The sequence below is a fragment of the Equus caballus genome, chromosome 27 (assembly GCF_041296265.1).
Source record: "Equus caballus isolate H_3958 breed thoroughbred chromosome 27, TB-T2T, whole genome shotgun sequence".
In the NCBI taxonomy this organism is placed as follows: domain Eukaryota; kingdom Metazoa; phylum Chordata; class Mammalia; order Perissodactyla; family Equidae; genus Equus; species Equus caballus.
Window position 1 is genome coordinate 53,797,987 of NC_091710.1, and position 23,932 is coordinate 53,821,918.

Consider the following 23,932-nt stretch of genomic DNA (forward strand, 5'->3'; position numbering starts at 1 on the left):
TATCAAATATTGAGTATTAATGTCAGTTTGGCAACATTTGGATTTACACAGATTTTCTTTAAAGCAATTATATTCACTGGAAAAAGATTTAACTTAGTGATTTTTTTCTAATTAAAATATATACTTGACATTTTAACTAAACTGTGGTTTTAAAGGTATCTGACATTTTAAAATCACAAACATTATATTATGTAGTGTGTACAATGTGTAATTTAGGAGTGCACCTCTGTTTAAGGAGTTACAACTTCGTCATTAATTTATGTGCAATTAAAGAATTCACACCAGTCTTCTGTTACTGCTTAGCATTGCACTGAATTTGCTTATTTTTTTCTTCAGCAATACTACTTCTAATATTCAAGACTATTGAATTTTATCATGATTGGAGTGTCTTGAATGATAGTGCAGTGCCAAATATTTTGGATCTATTTTTAAGTGCCATTCATCTTAGTAATTTCTTGAGAGATGGAAGAAGAAGAAACTTGTTCAATTCTGAAACTCATGTTTCTGCAGAGTGAACGCGTACTGAGAGTATAGAAGTTCTGCCACAAATCGTCCCTACTTTACTGAACCATCGCTCATCTCTGACAGGCAAGCTCTATCATTTACCCAGATCACTGGATGTCTGAGGGGAATTGCTTTCTCCCAGAAGAAAATGTAGTAAATGAGGTTCTGTAGGACAACAAAGATGCAACTAGGAAAAGATGTAAGGAGAGAGGCATGTTTGGACCCATAATAGCTTCTCTTTTTTTACTGAGAATGAAATGGATTTCTGTCATTATTGTCATAAACCATTCCCTTTCCTAACCATTCTCTTCTTCCTGCCACAAATGATTCAACTAGGGCATCAGATGAAAACCTATGCTTTGGATAAGGATCAAAGGGTTGTTTTCTACAGTGGCTACCATGGCGTGGATGTTTGGATAGACACAGCCTCTGGGTAAAATGGACCCCTCTTACAACTCAACCTTCAGGGCCACTTTCTGCCCACATTGGCCAGACTGTGTGGTAATACCTGCTTAGTCTGTGTAGGCAATATTATGGCAGTGAATATACTGTAAACAGATAGACATGTATTTGTGGCTTGATTTTCATTCCAGCCATCTCAAAGTGGCTTAACCATGTTATCACCTTAATCCTCTGAAATATTAATTTTCTGAGTCACAGTGTATGAAGAAGAAGTAAGTCAAATGTTCATAAGTTGTGCTTAATATTGGGTTTTATAGAGAGAAATGGGGAGGGGAAGACTAACTTTATTTTCTTTCTTTTTTGCTGTCATTGACTTACTACTTTATCAATACCCTGATTAGTTATAACTAGAATTAAGGTGGTTTACAAAGATATGAAGACAAATGGATGGCACCAAGGTAAGAATTAGAAGGGATACAAATGTATGGAATCTGTAATGACGCTACTATAAAAATTCACATGCTACTTAGGAAAGGCCGGAAATGGGCTCTACGTTTTCTTTTAGTCAACACTAAGAGAGAAACCTCAACAGCTCAATGATTTACTGGCTGTTAAAAATAAGCTAGTTGTGGTGCCCGCCTGTTTGCACAGTGGTTAAGTGAGCACTTTCTGCTTCTCGGCAGCCCGGGGTTCGCCGGTTCAGATCCCGGGTGCGGACATGGCACCACTTGGCACACCATGCTGTGGTAGGTGTCCCACGTATAAAGTAGAGGAAGATGGGCACGGATGTTAGCTCAGGGCCAGGTTTACTCAGCAAAAAGAGGAGGACTGGTAGTTAGCTCAGGGCTAATCTTCCTCAAAAAAAAAAAAAAAAAAAGCCAGTTGTTCATAAGAACAGGTATTCGTCCTCAAAGAAAGTTAGATAACAGTGAAGTTTATCCCAAGGTTCCTCATGCAAAGGATATAAATGATGTACTGAAGCGTGTCCTTAACAGCATATTTGCAGAGAAAATGGAGTCTCATCTGTCATTCTTATAAGATTACTCACTCTCAGCTAGTGTGATAGAGGAATGGCTATAAACATTGGAATCACAAATTTAGCTTTTGGACATTCTTTATTATCAACTAGATCAACTTATCGTCTCCTACCCACCTCAGTCAATGTTGAACTCCATTCTCTTGCATTCAAACATGAATGAGTCTTTTTCAGTTCATCTATTTGAAACAGACCATGTGTATATATTTTGTCGGAAATTGCTCATGTTAAACTCCTTCTAATGGGTAGTCATACGGCAATGTTTTGAGAACTCTTTCATCTTGTTACTTTTTTCTGAGCCAGTATAGCTTGACTATGTTCCTTCATGATCACAATTCTTTATAAAACTCAATTAAAAATCACGAATTTATATTTAAAGTTCTGTCACATTATTTGATATCAAAACTGAGGTTAACAAATATTTAAAACTTCAAAATGGACTAAGTGAAATAATCCTCAATGATTTTTGTTCAATTTATTTTTAAAACCTAATGAGAGAATGCGTTGTTATTAAACACAACGTTTTGGTTTGCTAGTAATTTGATTATTTGAATCTCTTAATATCTTCTTGCGTGCCTCTCAGTCCCAACTCCACCAATCTATTGTTTTATTAAAGTTTTTAATTTGAATTAATATAGATTTATTCACAGTTGTAAGAAACAACACAAAGAGATCCTGGATATTCTTTACCAGTTACCACAAAGGTAGTATCTTGCAAAACTATAGTACGATAACACTACTAGGGTATTGACATTGAAAGAGTGAAGGTATAGAATGTCTTCCATCACCGTAAGAATCCCTCATGTGGTCCTTCCATAGCCACACCCACTTCCTTCCTACCCCCACTCACTCCTTAACACTGGGCCACAAAAAAAATCTCTTCCACTTTTCAGTAATTTTGCCATTTCAAGAATGTTAAAAAAGAAAAAAGGAATCACACAGTACGTAATCTTTTAGGGTTACCATTTTTTAAAATCTGCTTAATTCTCTGCAGATTCATCTGGGTGGCGTATGCCAATAGTTCACTTCTCTTCATTGCTACTAGTAATACATGGCATTGATGTATGACAGTTTATTAACCATTCACCCCTGGAAGAGAATTTAGGTTATTTCCTTTTTGATTATCAAGACTAAAGCTGCTATTGGCATTTACTTAGAGGTTTTGTGTGAACATTCATCTCCATTTTGGGGAGTGGGGGGTAAATGCCCAGGAGAACCGTTGTTGGGTTGTATGGTAGTTGCATGTTTAATTTTTCAAGAAACTGTCAAACTCTTTCCCAGCCTGGCTGTGCCCACTAGCAATATATGAGCATCTATTTTCTCTGAGTTCTAGCCAGCATTTGGTATTGTCACGATTTTTTATTTCAGCCATTCTGACTAGGTGTGTAGCAATATGTCTTTGTGGTTTTAATTTGCAGTTCCCTGATGACTAATGATGTTGAACATCTTCCCATGTGCTTCTTTGCCATCTGTACATCCATTTGGATGAAATGACTCTTTATGTCTTTTGCCTGTTTTCTAATTGGATCATTTGTTCTTTTACTGTTGAGTCTTTAAAGTTCTTTATATATTTTAGACACTTGTCTTTTGTCAGGTGTATGGTTTACATATCTTTTCTCCCAGTCTATAGCTTATTTTTTCATCCTCTTAACAGTGTCTTTCACTGAGCAAAAGTTTTTGATTCTTATGAAGTCTGATATCTAAATTTTTCCTTTTATGGATTATGCTTTTGGTGTCCAGTCTTGGAACTCTTTGGCTAGTCCTAGATTCTGAAGATTTCCGTCTATTTTTTTCTAAAAATGTTATAATTTTATATTTTAAATTTCTGTTCATGATCCATAGAGTTAATTACTGTATAGGATGTTAGACTTCGATCTAGACTCATTTTTTTGTTACTTTGCCTGTGGACATCCAATTGTTCCAGCACTATTTGTTGAAAGACTATCTTTCCTCCACCGAATTGCCTTGGCACTTTGTCAAAAATCAGTTTTGCATGTTTATGTGGGTTCATTTCTGGGTTCTCTGTTGTGATCCACTGGTCTGTGGGTCTATCCTTCTGCCAGTACCACATGATGTTGATTACTACAGCTATGAAATGTCTTGATAAAGGGTAAACCCATTCCTACTATTTTATTCTTTTTTGAAATTATTTAAGCTGTTCTATTTGTTTTGGCTTTCCATATAAATTTTAGAAGAATCTTGTCTACATCTACAAAACCTCTTGTTGAGATTTTGATAGAATTTCTGTTAAACCTGCTTATAAAGTTGGGGAGAATTGACATCTTTACAATGTTGAGTCTCCCAATCCATTAACACGGTATATTTAGTTTTTTACTGATGCTTTCAGGAATGTGTAGCTTTTAGTATATAATTTTGTACATGTTTTATTATACCTAAGCATTTTGTTTTTTGAATGATTGTAAATGGCATTGTATCTTCAATTTTGGTGTCCATGTATTCAATGCTAGTATGTAGAAATACAACTGAATTTTGTATGTTCATTGTGTATTCTGTGCACCTGCTTATCTTAACTATTAGTTCCAGGAGTTTTCTTATACATTTGGCCCTCTCTATCCACGAGTTCTGCATCCAAAGATTCAGCCAACTGTGGGTCTAAAGGCCTACGATGGTTGCGTCTGTACTGAACATGTACAGTCCTTTTTTTCTTGTCATTATTCCCTAAACAATATAGTATAACAACTGTTTACATTGTATTAGGTACTACACATAATCTACAGATGATTTAAAGTATACAAGAGGGAGGATGTTTGTAGATTATATGCAAATACTACTCCACTTTATATAAGAGAATTGAGCATCCTTGGATTTGGTATTTGAGGAGGGGGGCAGTCCTGGAACCAGTCCCATAAGGATACCAAGGGATGACTGTAGATTCCTTTGCATAATCTATGTAGGCAATTGTATCATCTGCAAATAGGGACAATTTTATTTTTTCCTTTCTGATCTATATGCATTTGTTTCCTTTTCTTGGCTTATTGCAGGGGCTAGATCATCCAGCACGATGTCAAATAAAAGTGATGAGACCAGACATCTCCACTTCATTCTCAGTCTTAGCGGCAAGCACTCAGCCCTTCACACTAAGTATAGTATTAGGTGTAGCTTTGTAGACACTCTTTGTCAAGTCAGGGAAGTTTTCCTCCATTCACATTTTCCTGAGAGGTTTTCTCATGATTGGATATTTAATTTTTCAAATCCTTTCTTCTACATAGATTATTATAATCTTGAGATTTTATTTTTTTAGTCTGTTATTATGGCAGATTACATTGATTGGCTTTCAACTATTGAACCATCCTTAGATCTTGAAATAACAATGCTTGGTCGTGTCGAATCATTCTCATTATATATTACTTACTTCTATTTTCTCTTATTTTGCTAAGGATTTTTGCATCTGCATTTATGAAGGATGCTGGTTTGTTCTCCTTTTTTGCACTGTCTTCGTCTGATTTCAGTATCAGAGTGTCTCAGTCTGCTCAGGCTCCCATAACAGAATACCATAGGCTGGGTGGCTTAAACAGCAGAGATTTATTTTCTCACAGTTCTGGAGGCTGAAAATCTGATATAAGGGTGCAGCATGGTGCAATTCTGGTAGCTTGCAGAAATCTGTCTTCTTGCTGTGTGCTTATATGGCCTTTTCTTGAGTGTATGTGGCAAGCAAGAGAGTGAGAGATCTCTTTCTTCTCCTCTTTTTATAAGGCTAACAATCCTATTGAATTAGCATCCCGACTTATTTCATCGTGATTGCCCTTTAAAAGCCCTATCTTCAAATATAGTCATATTAAGGATTAGGGCATCAACATGTGAATTTGGGGAGCTAAAATTCAGTCCATAGGGTAATATTAGTGCCATAAAATGTGTGGGGAAGTGTTTCATCCACTTCTATTTTCTGGAAGAGATTGTAGAAAATTGGTGTTAATTCCTCAAATGTTTGGTACACATCAGTGCATTTGGGCTACTATATCGAAATACAACAGACTGGGTGGCTTATAAACAACCCAAATTTGTACCTCACAGTTTTGAAGACTGGGAAGTCCAAGGTCAAGGTGCCAGCTCATCTGATGTTTTTTGGGGCCCTGCTTCCCATTTCATGGCCTCCTTCTCACTGTGTCCTCACATGGTGAGGGAGATCTCTGGGGTCTCTTCTTATAAGGGCACTAGTCCCATTCCTGAGGGCTCCATCTTCATGGCCTAATTACCTCCCAAAGGCCCCATCTCCAGATACCATCACATTGGAAATTAGATTTCAACATATGAATCTGAAGGAAACACAAACATTCACTCTATGGCCATAGAATTCTCCAGTGAAACCACCTGGGCCTGGAGATTTCTTTTGAAGGAGTTTTAATAGTTAGACGATTATGCAAATTTTCTGTTATATTGGGTAAGTTGTGATAGTTTGTGTTTGTAAGGAAGTGGCCTACTTCATTTAAATTGTCATATTTATGTGAGTAGAGTTTTTGTAGTATTCCCTTATTTTCATTTCTGTGGGTTGTCTAGTAACATTTGCTATTGCTTTCCCAGTATTAGGTCTTTGTATCTTCTCCCATCTCCTCCTTTTTTTTTTTTGTCAGGCTTACTAGATGTTTGTTATGTTGATCTGTTCAAAGAATTAGCTCATTTCATTATTTCTCTCTATTTCTTTGTTTTTCTGCTTTCAATTTTATTGATTTCTGCATTTATATTTTGTTGTCTCTTGCTTCTGTTTGCTTTAGATTTATTTTGACTTTCTTTTTCTTTTTCTTGAGATGGGACCTTCGTTTATTAATATGAGGATTTTCCTCTTTTCTAATGTATGATTTTAGAGATATTAATTTTCCTCTTAGCACTGCTTAGCTGAGTTCTACAAATTTCAATATTTTTGCATTATTATTTTCATTCAGTTCAATGTATTTTTTTTTCCCTTGAGACTGCCTCCTTGATCCATGGGTTATTTAGAATGTACTGTTTAGTTTCCCAGTGATTGGAAATTCTCCTGTCATTTTTCTCTTATTAATTTCTAATTTGATTCTATCGCAGTCAGAGAACACACTCTGTATGATTTCAATTATTTTAAATGCAATGAGGTTTGTTTTTATGGCCTGTGGTTTGGTGTATCTTGGTATATGTTCTATGGGCACTTGAAAGGAGTGTATATTCTGCTCTTGTTGAGTGGAGCATTCTATAAATGTTGATTAAATCCTGTGAGTTGATGGTGTTGGTGAGTTCTTCTATATGCTTGCTGATTTTCTGCTATGGAAGAAACTAAACTCAGTCTTTTTGTTCTCCTTTCTGAAGGCAGTGTCTGTTTCACTGAGTATTTTCTGGGTTGTATTTGATAACATATAAACACACAGCAAAATGACTGCTTGTATGATCAATGATACAGAGGTATCTTTTTCCACTTATCAGTCATTTAGCTCTTCATGTGAATGGAATCTCTGGGAGTGACTTTGATTGTCACCGAACTGGGAACAAATCAAAGGAACTAATGTGGCTCTTCAGAGATCACAAGGGAAAGAATAGAAAAGCACATTTTGTAGTTCCTGAACATGATTGCGAGCGGGTGAGAATCCACATAGAGCTACAAATGCTACAGATAGGATAAGGTGATGAACCAAAAGATAGAAATGATCAAAGGAGGACCAGAGGAGGAGCAAAAACGACGAAGCAGGCACCAGGAGCTCAAGGGCACCTGAATTTTCAGAGATAGAGAGGGAAGTTCGTCCCCAGCATGTGGGTCTTCTCAGGATTCCTGGTTTGTATCTTCTATTGTAGAACATACAGCAGACTAGGGGAGAGTTTGTCCTCTAGACATCTCACGATCCAGTGCACTGTTCCTGTGGCATGCTGCGCATCTCTCTTTCCCCAGAACACTGCTCTCAAGTCAGCTGAAACTCACACTGTTTCATGAAAGAAATAGAATTAACCAATTGATGGTTTTGTTTTGTTTTCATGTTTAAATTCACAAATGTTAGCAACATATACACATACTTTTTTCCCAGATTTATTGAGATCTTATTGACATATAACATGGAAGTTTAAGGTGTACAGCCTAATGATTTGATACACATGTATATTGTTGCGTGATTATGACAATAAGGTTGGTTGACACCTTTGTGCTGTCACATAATTACCATTTCTTTTTTTGTGGTGAGAGTATCTATGATCTACTCTTTTACCAAGTTTCAAGTATGTAATACAATATTTTACTTGTAGTCATCATGCTGAACATTAGATCCCTAGAACTTACTCACTTTTAGCTGTAAGTTTGTGCACTTTGACCAGCATCTCCCCATTTCCACCCCCCCCCCCCCCCCCAGGCCCTGGCTGGCCAACACCATTCCACTCTTTGTTTCTTTCAATATGGCATTTGTAGATTTTACATATAAGTGAAAACATACAGCATTTGTCTTTCTCTATCTGACTTATTTCCCCAGCTTAATGGCCTCAAGGTTCATGCATATTGTTGCAAAAAGCAGGATTTTCTTCTTACAGCCGAATACTATTCTATCATATATACATACTTTGCCTGATACTTATAATTTAATTAGGAAAATGACTTTAAAGTTGATTTATAAGAAATTATGGCTTGGCAGTAGATTATAGCCATCCAAAACCAAAAAAATTGGAGACTTTTTTTAAATAAAATTGAAGTAAAAACAAAAAACTAATTGAAACGAAAGCCTATTATCCTGTGAAGCCAAAAATAACATGCAATGGATGTTACAGGCATTCGTAGAATTATTCTATTACTTAAATTTGATCTTATGTTTATTTTTTTATCTTGGTTTTGTCATTTTCCTTGTTAATCTCTTTCATCATATTTGGGCATAATAATTCATGTTGATTAGGTTCAGAGTGTTGATTTTTCAAACTACAATGGTTATAACGAGGAATTTAATATCATAGACCTACTGGCAAGCCAGAATGTCTCCTGTGAGGGATGAAAGTTCAGGGCGATTCCTTTTGGCATCGTAGGTTTATGTTCAGACTACACTAAACTGCAAATCTGTAGACAAACTACTTACCTAGGAAAATTTAGGTAAAATACAAATTGGTGAAGCCTCTGTTTGACCTTTTGAAAAGCTGTTAGTTCCTAAAGAATTAAGCGTATGATTATACTAGTTCACTCATTCAGAGTTCTGACTTTATCATCATTAAAATTTCTAAATATATCCAAGCCCAGTGATAGTTGAGAAGCATATCTTAGAAGCCAAAAGATTTGTCTTGAAACCAAATAAAATCAATTCATTTGACCTCTGCCCAAGGTGGTAATAGATTTCTATTTGTTATGCGGTGTCTAGTACGTTTTCTTTTCAACAGAAATGGCCTTTCATTTGGGGTAGATATTAAGAATAAGCACATTAGCTATGAGATGTGACAACCCGCCATCTAATAATTTAGGAAGAAAATAAACTTGAAAGCACAAGCAAAAGCGTGTTGTTTCCTGTAGCACATATGAGGATGACTTTACATTGTTTTAAGTTCCATATGCTTTTTGAAGACAATGGTGTATTGTACAAATCCTTCAAGAAAGAATCTTCTCAAAAATTGTTGAAATAAACAAATTCTGGTACTTAAAAGTACTTAATTTCAATTACTGGGCAAAGTCCTGTTTATGGATCTTGTAAGTGTTTAGTGACATATCTCAAATAATATACCACAGTGAGAAGAGGAATGAAATATGTACATCGAAAAAGCTTCAGTAACAAATTCATGCTTTTTAACCATATTCATGTCTCTTTTGGAATTCAGGTTATCAGGATTTCAGCTGCCCTCCTCCATAGTCAGCACGGGATCTATCCTGACACTGTGGTTCACGACAGACTTCGCCGTCAGTGCCCAAGGCTTTAAGGCCCTGTATGAAGGTAGGACACGTGCTGTGCTTTGCACACATTTACTCTCCAGATGACCTCACGCTTGCCTCTCTGGATTAAAGATTTTAATGAAAACATAAGCTGCTGTTTCACAGGTGGTTTAATGGTGTGAATGTTCGACATTTATGTAATATATTGCCTGGAGAACACTTCTTGCTATAATTGACAAACTTTCTAGCACAAAATATGTGTTTACAATTTTTCTTTATTGGTAGAACTCTTTTGGATTAGATAAGTGATTTTTCTTTTGACATGCAGCAGAGAAACTGAAAATTTTGAATCCTAATTAACAGCACTCCTTTTCTGTGCAGAATTCGTTTTTAACGCAGAAGCATTTTCTTGAAATTTTTGTTGGACAATAATACTGATACTGCTTAAGTAAAGGAAATTTCACTAAATGAGATTTTGTTGTCAAAGTGGAGACTTTTAATTGAGAAAATTATTTTGGTTTTACTGTTTGGTCATTGCCAGGCATGGGGATTGGGTTCTGTTTATTTTCATAGTTTTGGATTTTGTTTTGCTGTAATTATTGAACCAATTTTGTGGCAGAAATATTAAAAATTAGAAACGAGTTCAGCCTTTGATAGAGGAAATAATACGGATGATCTTTTCAAGCACTCAGCTTTAAGAAATTGCACCAGTAAAACTTTAAGTGTCAATGCTGAGGGGTGTCTTTTGTTGTCTTGTTTCACACAGACATTTTAAATGTTCTTTCAAGTGTAATGCGAAAGCTGTTATTTTTAACAAATAAACTCCAGAGACCCTGAAAACAAAAGAAAGACTACAGGTTGGGTATAGGCCAGTCCCCATTTACAATACACCCTGATTACATCGGATGTTGTTCGGTGTTGAGTCCTGTCTGCATATGTCCTTATTTGCACTACTCAGTGTACTTGGGCAAAACTCGTTCTTTGTGGAAAGATAAAATCTACATATGCTTTGTGCAACTGAATTTAGCTACTATGCACTTCTCAGAAAACATAAGGTAGAGCGTCTTCTTTGCACAGATGCATAAGTAGTCCAATTTATCCTTTTATTTAAAGTTTTGCGTGGTACGATGTTTAAGATTTTATACTATGCTTTTTTTTTTGCATTGAGTTAACATTGGTTTATAACATTATATAAATTTCAGGTGTACACTATTATATTTTGATTTCTATTCTGATTTCAATGTTTTCCAGGACACTACGTTTGTACATAAACCAGCATCAGTGTCCTGAAAGGGTTAACCACCTTTAAGCATATTACTGACTATTAGGGAATAAGTTAATACTTGTAGAGTAACAGCCTAATTTAGGATTAATAGATTTTATTAGCTTTAAAATTTGCTTATTTCTGCCACTTCCTATATACTTTAAATTCATGTAATTTCTTTTTCACTTAACATTATAAAAGTGTCTGTAAGGAAATTCATACTAGTTGCCTGTGAAACTTACCTTGGTTGATCAACATACATTGAGATTTGCTCAGAAAGTTGTTAAAGTTTCCACATCTTAGAAATCTTGGTAATTTTCATCCCTTTCCTGGTAAAGTTGGTACTTGAGTATAGTGTCTTGCTGAACTTCCTAAGATAAACGTAGAAGCTCTGTTGATGTTGAGTGATTGCAGAATGAATAATTCTATTGAATCTCCCTGGGCTGTTGTTGTTGACATTACTGGTTGTCATAATGGCGTACAAAACGATTGGTGACATTGTCTCTGTTAGAAAAAATATTTATGAGTTATTAAAAAAATAGAAAAATGAGTAGAAAAGTGGACAGGACCATAAGTTAACTGTGTTTTTAAAAATGTTGATATGTGGAAATGCTTTTTTTTTTTAATTTATATTTTAAATAGTGATGTTACAGTGGAGTCTGATATTTACAACTAAATGCAAGCCTTTATTTTTTAGTAAATTGCTTTGTCAGTGAAACAAAAATTGTATCCAATATCTAACATCTGTATTTTAAAAATATTTCTCAGTTAGCTTAAAGGTCCCCCGAGAAAAGAATTTGTACTATCTGAAGAAATAAAGCTAGTTATAGACTAAGCAGAAGATTAAACACTAGAGAATTTACCTAGAGGAGAGTAGAGCTTTCAATGCAAATGCCAAGTGACTTATCAATGGTATCAGTCCCCACAGGGAATTTAGATACAACCATCACTTTTCCCAGGTAGTGTCACAGGAAAAAGTGATATTTTATTAAGACAGTGTATAAGATATGCAAATACACCTATTCAAATGTAATATAAAGCAGAAGTAATGATAATCATCAGAAAAATATCTGCAAACAGAACATTGAATCCTTTTGATGATTCAGATTTCCTTCTTTCTCATTAGGTTTTCTTTAGATAAGATTATCCATCAAGTAATTTATATAAGCCAAGCAATATACGAAAACTTTGATGTATTATCCAAGAGCTCTTAAGAAAACAGTTTAAATATAAAATACTAAATCAACTTTTTAAAAAAAATCATTTTCTCTTATCCTTAAACTAGTGCTTTTTTCTTCCAATTAAAATTAGGATTTATTTAGTATTACCAGATTGATGTTTAAATTTTTAAGTTCATTGACTTGAATTGGAGAAAATCTTCTAAATTTTAAAAATCTGTCTAAACATAATAGCCTCGGTAACAAACTTCGTAGGCATTGAACTTTATAGCACCCTGGCAGTAATTTGGAAAAGGTACTATTTACAGAAATTATTATTCATACCTGGAAATATTAAGCTACATAACAAGTATGGACACAATAAATTAAAATATTCTAATTAATATATTCAGTCATTGAATTTAACCCTGAAAATTAAATGGAAATATTTATAAACTTTGCACTATTGTTACTCACATACTGTAATTGACTCTGTGAAAACAGAGCCCTTCAGGGTCTATTGAGGAAGTTTATAGATTGTTGGTGAAATGAGCATATTTTAACCAATAAATACAGAACAATAAAATTGAAGTTAGTAATTTAATAGAGTGTTTTGTAATATATTATTTGCTAGTTCCATCACTGAACATTATTCATCATGACAAATTAAAGAATTTGCCCAATTTTCTTCGGTAAATTTAAACAAAGTAGTGGAATTATGCCTAATTTACAATGAGATAGATTACTATCAAAATTCCTATGCATGCCCAATATTGAAGTACTGTGTAAATAAATAGCATTTATCCATGTATTTCTATTTGTCTACCGTCTTTCATCAATATCTCAATTACGAAAAAAAGTTATTTTTTATTTTGTCATCGTTTGTGATTTAAGAAAAAATCATGTAGGAGGTCAGACAATTGACATGGCATGTAAAGACATGACAATATTATGTCATGACAAACAGGCATGACAAGGTGTGGCAACCATTAGACTTGAGGACAAGGAGAATAAACCAATTTGGTGACATCATGATAATCTAGAGACTATGCCCCAAATGACATGTCACTCTGATGCTTTTTTTATTTTTTCACTTTTTAAAAGGGAATGCCTGTCTTTTTTAACGCTTTTTCTTATTAGTGACGAAATAAACTGTTAGAAACGTGACTATATGATGAAAGCTCTTGGACACCAAACTTTGATTATTTTGGTTCTGCAGTCTGATTTACTTGTAAACGAAGTTTCTTTCATTAATGCACATCTTTATTTTTATCTTGAATATTATTTTGAATGTTTCATAGACTGGTAATTTTTTATTCATTGACTTAATAATTTAAATCTTGATTATAGTTTAAAAATTTAGTTTTCGTGAATTATTGAATATGATTTATTTGAATTTTTAGATTTTTTTGTAGGTGAAATAAGTTTTCTTTGACAGTAGTTGTATTTTTTATAATCCACGATTTTGTGTGAAATAGAATTTTTATGTAAAATATAACTTATATTTGGATAGAAAACAATAAGTCTATGAATCAAAATAATGAGTCCAATGTGAATTTTCTAGAATCAATACTTGCCTCATATAGAACATTTCTCAATGGTATAGGACAATTCCATTGATCAGGAGCTAAATTTTCTTTGAACAATCGGCAAAGGTTTTATTCATGGGATGGCAGGTTTTTTAAAGAAATGGGAATGAAAATCATATGCACATTTTGACATAGGTATTTGCATTTGCAATAATCGTTTGGCTAGGCAGAAAGAAGGTTAGATAGGATTCCTATCTAAAGCAAAGCTGATATGAAATGGTAGAAACCTATTTTCTTTAAGCTTACCTTAAATATGCAGCTGACATAGTAGTTGAAAAGGGAATATTTTAACTACAAATACTGACAGTCAAATATTTTGATCATGAAATACTAATTTTACACACTCAACATTTATCTCAGCTTCCCCAGGTGCCACCTTTGAGTACATTGGCCTTAAACTTTACACATTAAATCTATAAATCTGAAAGAGTCGAAATCCATTTTAATGAAAAAATACTGGAGGTATAGTGAGGAGGAATTCAACATTACTAAACAGTAAAACTTTACTTGTGACAGGAAATTATGTTTCATAGAAATAGCTCATTAGTTGGACTGGGAAAAACAATGGCCCATGGAGATGGTTTAAGAGATTCCCTTGGGTTATAAAATGCTCTTGTTAAGGAATTCTTCTCTTTCAGGTTTTTCTTTTATGTCTTGAAATCATTCATTTTATCAATTATAATATTATGTTCTGTTTACTCAGTTGTATGTATCTCTGTGGATAGACAGGTAGATGTGTCTAGGATGGTAGTAACTCTTATATGCATTTTTTTATTAAATCCTTACAAGATTCTTATAAGTGAAGTAAAATTATCTAATATTATCAGATAGAGAAAGGGAGGTAGTGACCTTTAGTAATTTAGTTTGCCAAGGTCTCATAGCTATTAAATAGTGAAAGCAGAAATTAAACACGTCTACCTGTTTTCAGAAGTTGTAATTTTTAACCACTTGCTATAGATCCTTTCGTATACTTAACTTTATTTGTGTGTTCAGACATATGCAAAAGCACACTCATGAATACATGCATATATATGTGTGTATATACACCTGAAGAATTCCATTTTTATGTATATATACAGGTACAAATATATATATACATACACATATACACACACAGTGTATATGTGGTTGTGTGAGTGGACTCACATATCTACTCACTCATTCTTTCTCTCATTTATTTACTAAACATTCATTGAGCATCTCCCAGAGACCTAATACTAAGTATTATGAATACAGATGATAAGAATGATGCCTATTCTGAAGGACTAGTCAAGGTGAAAATGGCAAAATTCAATAGAACATAGAATGTAATTGGTGCTAATAAGTAGTTATGGTGTTTGACAGGATCAGGCAAAAGAGAGAAGGTCATCTCTACTTTCAGGCCTGATAGAGATCATTACAGAATTGATGCTCGGGCTATGTCTCAAAGGATGCATTCAAAGAGCTCATGTCTAAATGCCTACTTTGTGCCAGGCACTGAATAGAAGTTCTCCAGGAAGATAGATACTAGAAGGATCTTTGAGTGAGGAAGATTCATGTGCAGAAATATGGAGAAAAATAAATTATTTTCTTTAAGAATTGTAGGCAGTTTGGTTTACAGGAGAAGGGAATGCAGACAAGAGGACGCTGACGCAGGAGAGTCTGAACGGGCAGCAGAGGGGAGCATCTGTGGGCCTGGGGTCTCCTCAGAGTTCACAGGGGGCCTGGAGCATGGCCCTCCTGGAGGACCTCACATTTAGGAGGTCAGGTTTATTTTGTTACATCCATGGGATGGAGCACTTCCTCTGTGAGAGCCTTAAAGAAAAAGCTGAATTCTCTTCACTGGACTGTTAAGTAAAGTGTAGCATTTTTGTTTGTATAAGCTTCCATTTTACAAATTTCTCATCTGTTGGCTTTGAAATCATAGTTGTGTCGTCTGAAATGTACTCAGAGGGTAGAGGGATAACGTGGATAAAATGAATTCTGAATTCTTGTAGCACTTTTTAACTTTAGCCGTTAGATGGCACTTAATATGCCATCTCTCATGGTCATTTTTCTTTATACCCTTGAGGGCAATCATGGACTCTAAGAAAAACTTGAATCCTCGGCGTTTGGTGCAAACTAAACATTCCAAAATATTTTTTGATAGAATTCTGCACTCAACCTCAACTTAATTTCATCCAGTACTTCATATTTTTTTCCCTCGAAACCTAAAAGGAGAACTGCCAGTAAGTGTCGCAATTAACTGATTAGAATTTGATTTTTCTCTCTGGTTTATGCATCCTCTTATCCTGAATTTTCTAAGAAAGCACTGACAGGATTTAAAGACAAAGAGAAGATATGACTGACAATATACACATGAGGTTCCTCTTTTAAAAATAATGGACTCAAATACAGGCCATTAAACCTGTAAAAACTTAAAATGGATTAATTTTATCTATTGTACATTTATTTTATGAAAGCAAATGGCTTACATTTTCATATACTAGTTATATTTTCACCAGGGAAAAGTGAATCTTGGCTCCAACACAGACCTTTCATTCTGGGTTTCAATAAGTCATTAGCTCCAAGAGTGGGGCGGAGTTTCTTCCTGTGAGTGTGTTTCTCATTGGCGGAATATATTTGGCATTTCTCTCTGACACATCCCTCAAGCAGAATTTTCTTTCCTTTAACATCCATGGATCCGGATTTAGAAAGAGCAGCTAGATTATTACCCTTCAAACTCAAAGCTTTATTTAGAATGTCAGCACTGATTTATTTCTCCCTTGAAGTGATTATCCAAACTCAACCTGAATTAAAGTGTGGAACAGGAATGACCCACCTGGCAGAAGAGAAATGTTCCAGAAAGCAGAAAGTGATGGCGAAGGAGCAGCAGTTAACTGTCCATTAGCTGACACTTTCACAGTCATCTGGATTCATAACAATGACTGAGGCTGAAACAAATGGGAAACTTCTAGAATTACTTTCCTCTTGACTGTTTAGGTAATCTAGGTTGGTAAGCCTGCATAAGGACACACCTTGAGTGAGGACACTTTCACCTTGTTGTAGCAAGCAGAGCTCTCGGTCGCCATGTTAGCCCTCTAGGCTTACTTGCCAGAACTTGGGTATATTTTTTGTCCTCAGTTTGCAGGAATATTCAACAGTAGGTACCTAGAACCTCCAATCAAATGTTTTAAAAGGACACTTGAAAATAATTATTTCTGTTAGTAACATCAATACTGATGTCTCCAAAAAGCACAGTCATAAGAGACAGATGATTACTTTCTCAAAGTTCAACTTTAAGACAATCAATTAATGGGGCAAAGAAGAGAGATACAGAGTCACAAAAAGAAATGAGTTTAGCCAATCTAGCAAGGCTTATATAAAAACCTGTGGCTATTGACACATCTGATGAAAGAATGAAAGATAGAATAAGTGCCAGAGACGAAACAGCGCCAGAGGCAGAGCTGTGAGCAGTCAGGCTGAGCCAGGGGGAGAGAAATGCTTCTGATCTTTGAGCCCCACAGTCCACTGAACAACCATCTCCATTGTGGATGTGGATGCAAGGAGTCAGCTTTAAGCATTCTGGTCCATTGTAAGCCCATCCCTGTCCTATAAATCTGGCTTTCTTAATTTGAGGGTCATGGATAATCTCAGTTTCTACGAAGCTGTAACATTAGACACACAATTTTGCATGTATTTGGGTTTTTCTGGGGAAAACATTTCGTAGACTTCATGCGAGGCATCAAACGTTCTTTTATCTGATTTCTGCTGCTTATCTTATTTCTTATTCCTGTTGTTTTGATTCTGTGTCTCAGCGAGCAACCTTCTGGTTACAGTTTGGCCTTGCATATACGCCTAGAGTGGAAAAAAAAAAAAAAAGACTCTCATAACAATGTAAATAGTCGAGTTCCTGTGAATTGAATTTATGAATTTGGAATTTTGATTATCTATATTGGTTCTGTGAACTTGATTAATTTACATTTACCCCTGGGAGATGAATCTGCTCCTCGTGCCCTACAAAATCTAGTTTCTGATTCAGTAGGAGTAGATCACCATAAATTCATTAAGTTAATAAATTCTACTATGATGTCTATTGAGAGATACTGAGTCAGTCTTTCGCATAGCAACACACTGATACACATACACACCCTTGTTATATTGCTGTGTACAGTTTTCCTTCAAGCATCATCAAAAAAAGCATTTAATTCAAAGTGCTAATACTATAAAAAGGCTTAGTTTTAATCCTATGTGTATTGACCTAAGCGGATGTCCATGACACATGAAGTGAAAAAAAATGCAGTATGATCCTACTTGGGTAAAAATATTTTTAAAAGTACTTATGTAAGTCTGTGTGCGCACGTGTGTGTGTGTGTTTCCTTGTATACGCATAGCATGCACACATATATGCTTCTATGAGGATTCAGAAGAGTGTAAGAGGATACCTGAATTATTAATATAATTTACTTTTGGGAGGAATTGGAATGATTAGGAAGAAGGATTGCTTGACTTCTCTTTGTATAATTGTATTATTTAGCTTGTTGCAGTGAGCATTAAAAAAATCAAATTATGAACATCATAAAGAAATTTCTGAAGATGATGTGGAAATTAGTAATCTTACCTGGAAATTGAATGAAAAGTGGAACCAGGTAATTTAAACTCTTTCAATATTATTTTCAAATGGCTAAATTAATAGTTTCTATCACCATCAAGCCTTGGCTCTCTACTATTTGGGTACTAGAAATGAAAAGTTAGGGGTAATTAATCATCTAGATGTTTACCTGTGGATGAGAGCATGGTTCTTAGGTCTGGGTTTAACCCAGTCCCCTATCTCTATAAGTGTGACCATTGGACAAGGTCCTTACGCATTTATACGTCAGACTCCTCATTGTAAAGTGAAGAATGAATAGTACCTACCTCACAGAGTTGGTCTGAGCCTTACAGAAGATTAACTACTTAGGCTGTTTGGCTCAGTGCTTATATATAAAACTTTTAATTTTTTCTTCCAGTTTTGTGGGATTGGCATAGAAGATGACCTCAATAAGTGTAGTGTGCCATTATTTCTTCTAAATTGTGAATTACATCATTTTCTTCTTTAATGATTATATCCCTCTCATTTTGTGCTAATGTCCTTTTTGCCGTCACATTCCTGGGACACGTGTGTCTACTTCAATCCCACCTTCTCTACATTTTGTGTCTGTTTGACTTTTTTTACATAGTTAAAAAAATTGCCAAATATTGGTGATTCTGTATTTTTCTAAGTAAAACTGCAAAAAACAGATTTGTCCCTGCTAAAGTGTTGAGTTGCACTTTCTGATTTTATGATAAACTGGCAAGTTACACATTCTTATGAGGTAACTTTCAATTTTTCTCAAATCTCAACTCATGTTGGTAGGTATTTTGCTGCTGTTTTGTTTTTGACTTGTTTATTCTTCATTCTAAATAATAAGAAACAGGATAGAGATCACTGAGGAAAGGCAAAATTACATTTTTTGCACTTGCTTCTGGTTATGGATGGTTAATTTGAGGCAATTCAGGGAGAAGATGTGAAAGAATAAGGTTGATTTGGATGATGAGAAGAAAAACACGGGCATGCATTGACTGAAGTCAAAAAGGACCAAGAATGCTGGAAATGCACATTAAATATTGAAATTAGGACAAAAATATATTACAATTTGATAGATGAATCAAATTCATTTTAATTTGACAGATAGAGGAATGCCTCTCCTCTTCAGACCCTTTCGTGAAAGACATGTATATTAGATTCAATAAAATTAACCAGTAACCATATGTAAAAGTTAAGCTTTAAAAATCCACTCTTTGGGGGCTGGCCCAGTGGTGCAGTGGTTAAGTGCGCATGTTCTGCTTCTGCGGCCCGGGGTTTGCTGGTTCGGATCCTGGGTGCACACATGGCACCACTTGTCAAGCCATGCTGCAGAAGGCATCCCACATATAAAGTAGAAGAAGATGGGCATGGATGTTAGCTCAGGGCCAGTCTTCCTCAGCAAAAAGAGGAGGATTGGCGGCAGATGTTAGCTCAGGGCTGATCTTCCTCAAAAAAGAAAAAAAAAATCCACTCTTTGATATATAGTAAAACCAATGCCAAATATGCATCCGAATGATAAAAATGAGATACAAATATTTGTTTATCTGCAGAGTTCTTAAATCAGTCTACAGGAGATTCAGGGTTCATTTCCATTTCTGACTTTGCACTTAACATGTAAATTTATTACCATTTCTGATATTCTTGCTACCGAAGGTTAATGGGTCACTGAGTATCAAACAAGCATCGGTGTTGCTAAATCTAAGCATATTTTTCAAAGGGAATGTTAGTCTAAAATGTTTCTAACCTTGTTAGGCAGTTTCTTCCTTCTTTTTTATTGTTTTCTTTAAATGTAGCCAGACAATGGAAATCTACAATCTCTCCTTGAGTGATAGACACTATCTTGGCTTCTGTAGGATCATATTCTGGGACATGGTTGATTATGGGTTTATTCTTAGTTTCAACAGAATGAGGTATTGGTTTTATTAACTTGAAAAGGCATCATATGGAATTACACTACAAGTTTGTGTATTTTCTGTACTCAATCATTTCCTATCAATTTAATTGTTTACTTCGGTTCTCATTCCTTGGTGCTAATTAGAATAATGTAAACCTAAGGAGGAAATGCCTTCAGTTGTGTCCCAGCATTGATCAAATGAATGCGATACGGAAGTAACATTAAACTTTCAAATAAAGAAAATTAATATGTATGCATTTACTTGTATTCTCCCAAATCTTTTCTCTAAAAACTGATAATGGAGAACCCATGCTGCGTAAGTCCCCGCCTCGTCCCAGTAGAGGGTGAAATGCCCTTTCTAGACAGACTCCTTGTTTGTTCTAACTAGCTTCTTCCAGACATTCTTGACATTGGTTCTCTCAAAATATAACCTTATATTTCTTTCATATCCCCAGGGGGAAAAAAAAAAACACACCATTTAATGAAAGAAGAGCAGGCTGGAGCTTGGCAGCTTGCAGCATTAATTTGTATACATCCAATTTAGCTTCAGTTGTCATTTTAATCATATGTATCTTCTTAGTTTTAGTTTTGTTTTTCCAATCAGGCATATATTTTTCCTAAAATATGTTTTTAAATATTAGAATAACGGAATGGAAAGCCACATTTGGGAAGGAGGAGAGGGTGGGTGAGCCGCCAGCTGGTGTGTGGGGGACATTTCAGTTTTCTCCTGCAATTTTGCCTGGGTGTGGGAGGGTAACAAATGGGAGATTTTGTGCGGGAATAAGATGCTGAACACATTTCAGCTTTGGATGCATTATCCGTCTTAACTCATAAAAATGGAGTTTCAACATTCCGCATCTTATTTTTCATTTTTTAAGACTTTCACACTTGCTCAAAACCTTCCCATATGCCACAATTCTGACATGTATCAAAATTTATGTATTTACTTGACTTTTGGGGGAAAGAAAAGTTCAGATGCATGAATCATGAGAACAGCAATGGCTCTTTAACTGAATGTAGTGATAACAAATTATTTTTATCCTAAGTTTACCACATCGAAGGAAGTAGCCAACATGTGTTTACAATTAACCCTTATATACTTATTACTGAAGTTCCTGAAAAATTAAGTGAGGTATCTTTTCATTTGTAAACTACTGTGTAAAATAAGCACAATTTGCACTCTCAATTTAAGCAGTGAATGAAATGCAACATCACAGTAAAATGCAACGTTACATATGCTAACATTTTATAACATACTTCAAGTAGTAATTTAACCCATTTAAATCTACTCTTTCAGTTTTCAACAACCTCAGCACAAGATCCCCTCTAGCCTATTAAACCATAGGATCCCATTAACACTTTTCAATTAAAAAAGGACTTTATTATACATTAACTTTTGTTTAATCCTTGACACTTTACAAGTATGTGTTTTATTCTTACAGACTACCCCAAGAGATAAGGTAATTTTCCCAATGTTAGGATGAAGTCCAGTGGCAGAAAAGAGCTGGAATTTCTGCATGCTGACTCTAAAGAGAGCTGGCAAACCTTTTCTATAAATAGCCAAATAGTAAAGATTTTTGGATTTGCAGTTCTTCTGTTCTCTTTCGCTACTACTCGGTTCTGTTGGCAGGGGATGAAAGCAGCCCTCCGTGATACTTACGTGAATGAGTATGGTTGTGTTGCAATAAAACCTTATTTACAAAGATGGGAGGCCATAGTAAGGAACCTCTACCATAAAGACAAAACTCTTTCCTTCTGTGTCAGTTCAGCTCCATTATTTAACCCACTTTCCTCATGCACAATACAAAAAGAGAGTGGCCCTTAAGAGTGGCACCTACAATGGCCAGTCTCATTGTTTTGCTGTAACTGACAAGACAACTTTGTTGGTCACCTGAATCAAACCCCAGGCGACTCAAGAGTTTCAGTAAATTCAATCATTTTAAGCTGGTAATCAGCACATAAACTGACATTATGTGCACACAGAGCTTGTTTAAAATTTTGCCTTTGTATTTTTGTGTAAGACATGGTCAGTAAGAGCATCTGCATTCCTGGTGTGTGCTCCATCCCAGCCTTGCAGCTTTGCTCTTTGTGTGTTTTCTTCTCAGAAGCTCCTGTAGCGATAGGCATTGCACTTTCATGTCCACCCCAAAGGTTCTCCTTAAAATTCTTAGTATGAAATGTAATATCACCTAATCAAGTCCCTATTTCCATGTCATCAATTCCCAGAGATCCATTAGTAGAAAATTTATTCAAAAGAGGTAGGTGCTGAGATAAATTGTTTTTGTGGTTGAGGAGAAAAAGTAGTTGAATTTCAGAGATAATTTTCGTACAACATCTATTTGCCACTTATTTCCCTAAATTTTGTCATTTTGACAGTGAGTTAACAACTGGAGGCCCAATTGTAAATAGTTGCTTATATTGTTTTCAACTGTCCTCGCTGAGGACAAGTGCACTTTGAAAGTCATTTGCACGTTTGGAAAGGGTTTGAAACACTTTACAGTATAAAACTGCCAGTGGAAAAGTCCTACTCAGCATAACTAAATTGTAATATGTGCACTATTATGCTCACTGCCATCTGACAGCTGTTTGGTTCCTCCGTGAAATGAATTAGTGCTGTCATTTTACTAATAGACCAAAAATAAAATCGCTGGCATTGTTTCCAGCAGCCAGTTCTAACAGAAGCCTGTCTAAATGAGTTGCCCTCTCCCTGCTCACAGGCATGGCTCTGACGGGACAGGCGATCAGAACAGAAGGCATTACTCAGCCTGCTAATTGAGGGAAGCAAAATGCTTCTCAGAGCAGATATTACTTAGGATTGACTAGAAATAACCATCCATGTTTCTAAACTAGTGAGTGACTCCCTTCTAAGGTGACTCTGGAGGCAGGCACTGCTCTGACCAGGAGCGTTTGTATGTAACCACTCTCCAAACTCAAATATATCAGAAGTGTTTCTTATGTGTCTGCTATCGTGCCAAGTCTAAGGATGGTTTCATGACAAACAGTACAGACGTGTCCTGCCTTACACCGTTTACCGATGAGGAGCGTTCTGTGTCTTGTGCAGGGATAATGCAATGCTGTGCAAATTCATGTTTTTCTTTTTCATCACCAACAAAAAACTGATATTTTGTGTAGTGTAATTTTGAATCCAGGGTGATGGTTTCGTGGCATTTATATTATAATTATTCATGGAGCAGTTAGGTGTTTTCCATGACCTCATGTTACTCCTTTAAACCACACTGATATCAATGGGCATTAAAATCCTGATTTTACAGATGAGCAACTAGAGTTAAACAACTTGTGCTCATACAGCTAGTGTGTGGCTGGTGCCAGACGTTAAAACCATTGTCACTCTTAGAAAATTGAGAAGCAAAAAAATATTGAGTCTAAAACTAGGTGGCAATTCCTTTCATCTATTAAGATAATCATAATTTTTCTTTGTATTTCTCTTTTTCAAGCTAAATGTTCCCAGTTCACACAAAACTATCGCTTTGAATAATTAATAAGCCAAAGCCTTCCTTTGAATAAAACACATTGTGCGGCTTTATCTTCTCTGAAGTGAGAATCTGTTCCAGATGTTAACTGATTGATGAGGAGTCCCCTGGTCTAAGACTCCCAATCTGAGTAACGTCCTCCCACCAATGCAGCTCTGATTGGAGAAGTGGCATGGCAGAGTGGGTATATCGTATGGGCTCTGGAATAGACGACCTGGGTTTAAGCC

At 35.5% G+C, this 23,932-nt stretch overlaps 1 protein-coding gene across 2 annotated transcripts in view; it reads left to right on the forward strand.

Moving 5' to 3' along the window:
- CSMD1 (CUB and Sushi multiple domains 1) overlaps positions 1-23,932 on the forward strand; it is a 1,833,881-nt gene that overhangs the window by 509,411 nt on the left and 1,300,538 nt on the right. For both annotated transcript variants that reach the window (XM_023630572.2, XM_023630573.2), the window contains exon 3: positions 9,695-9,807. In XM_023630572.2, coding sequence (XP_023486340.1) covers positions 9,695-9,807 — 113 coding nt within the window. The remainder of the gene's footprint in view (positions 1-9,694; positions 9,808-23,932) is intronic.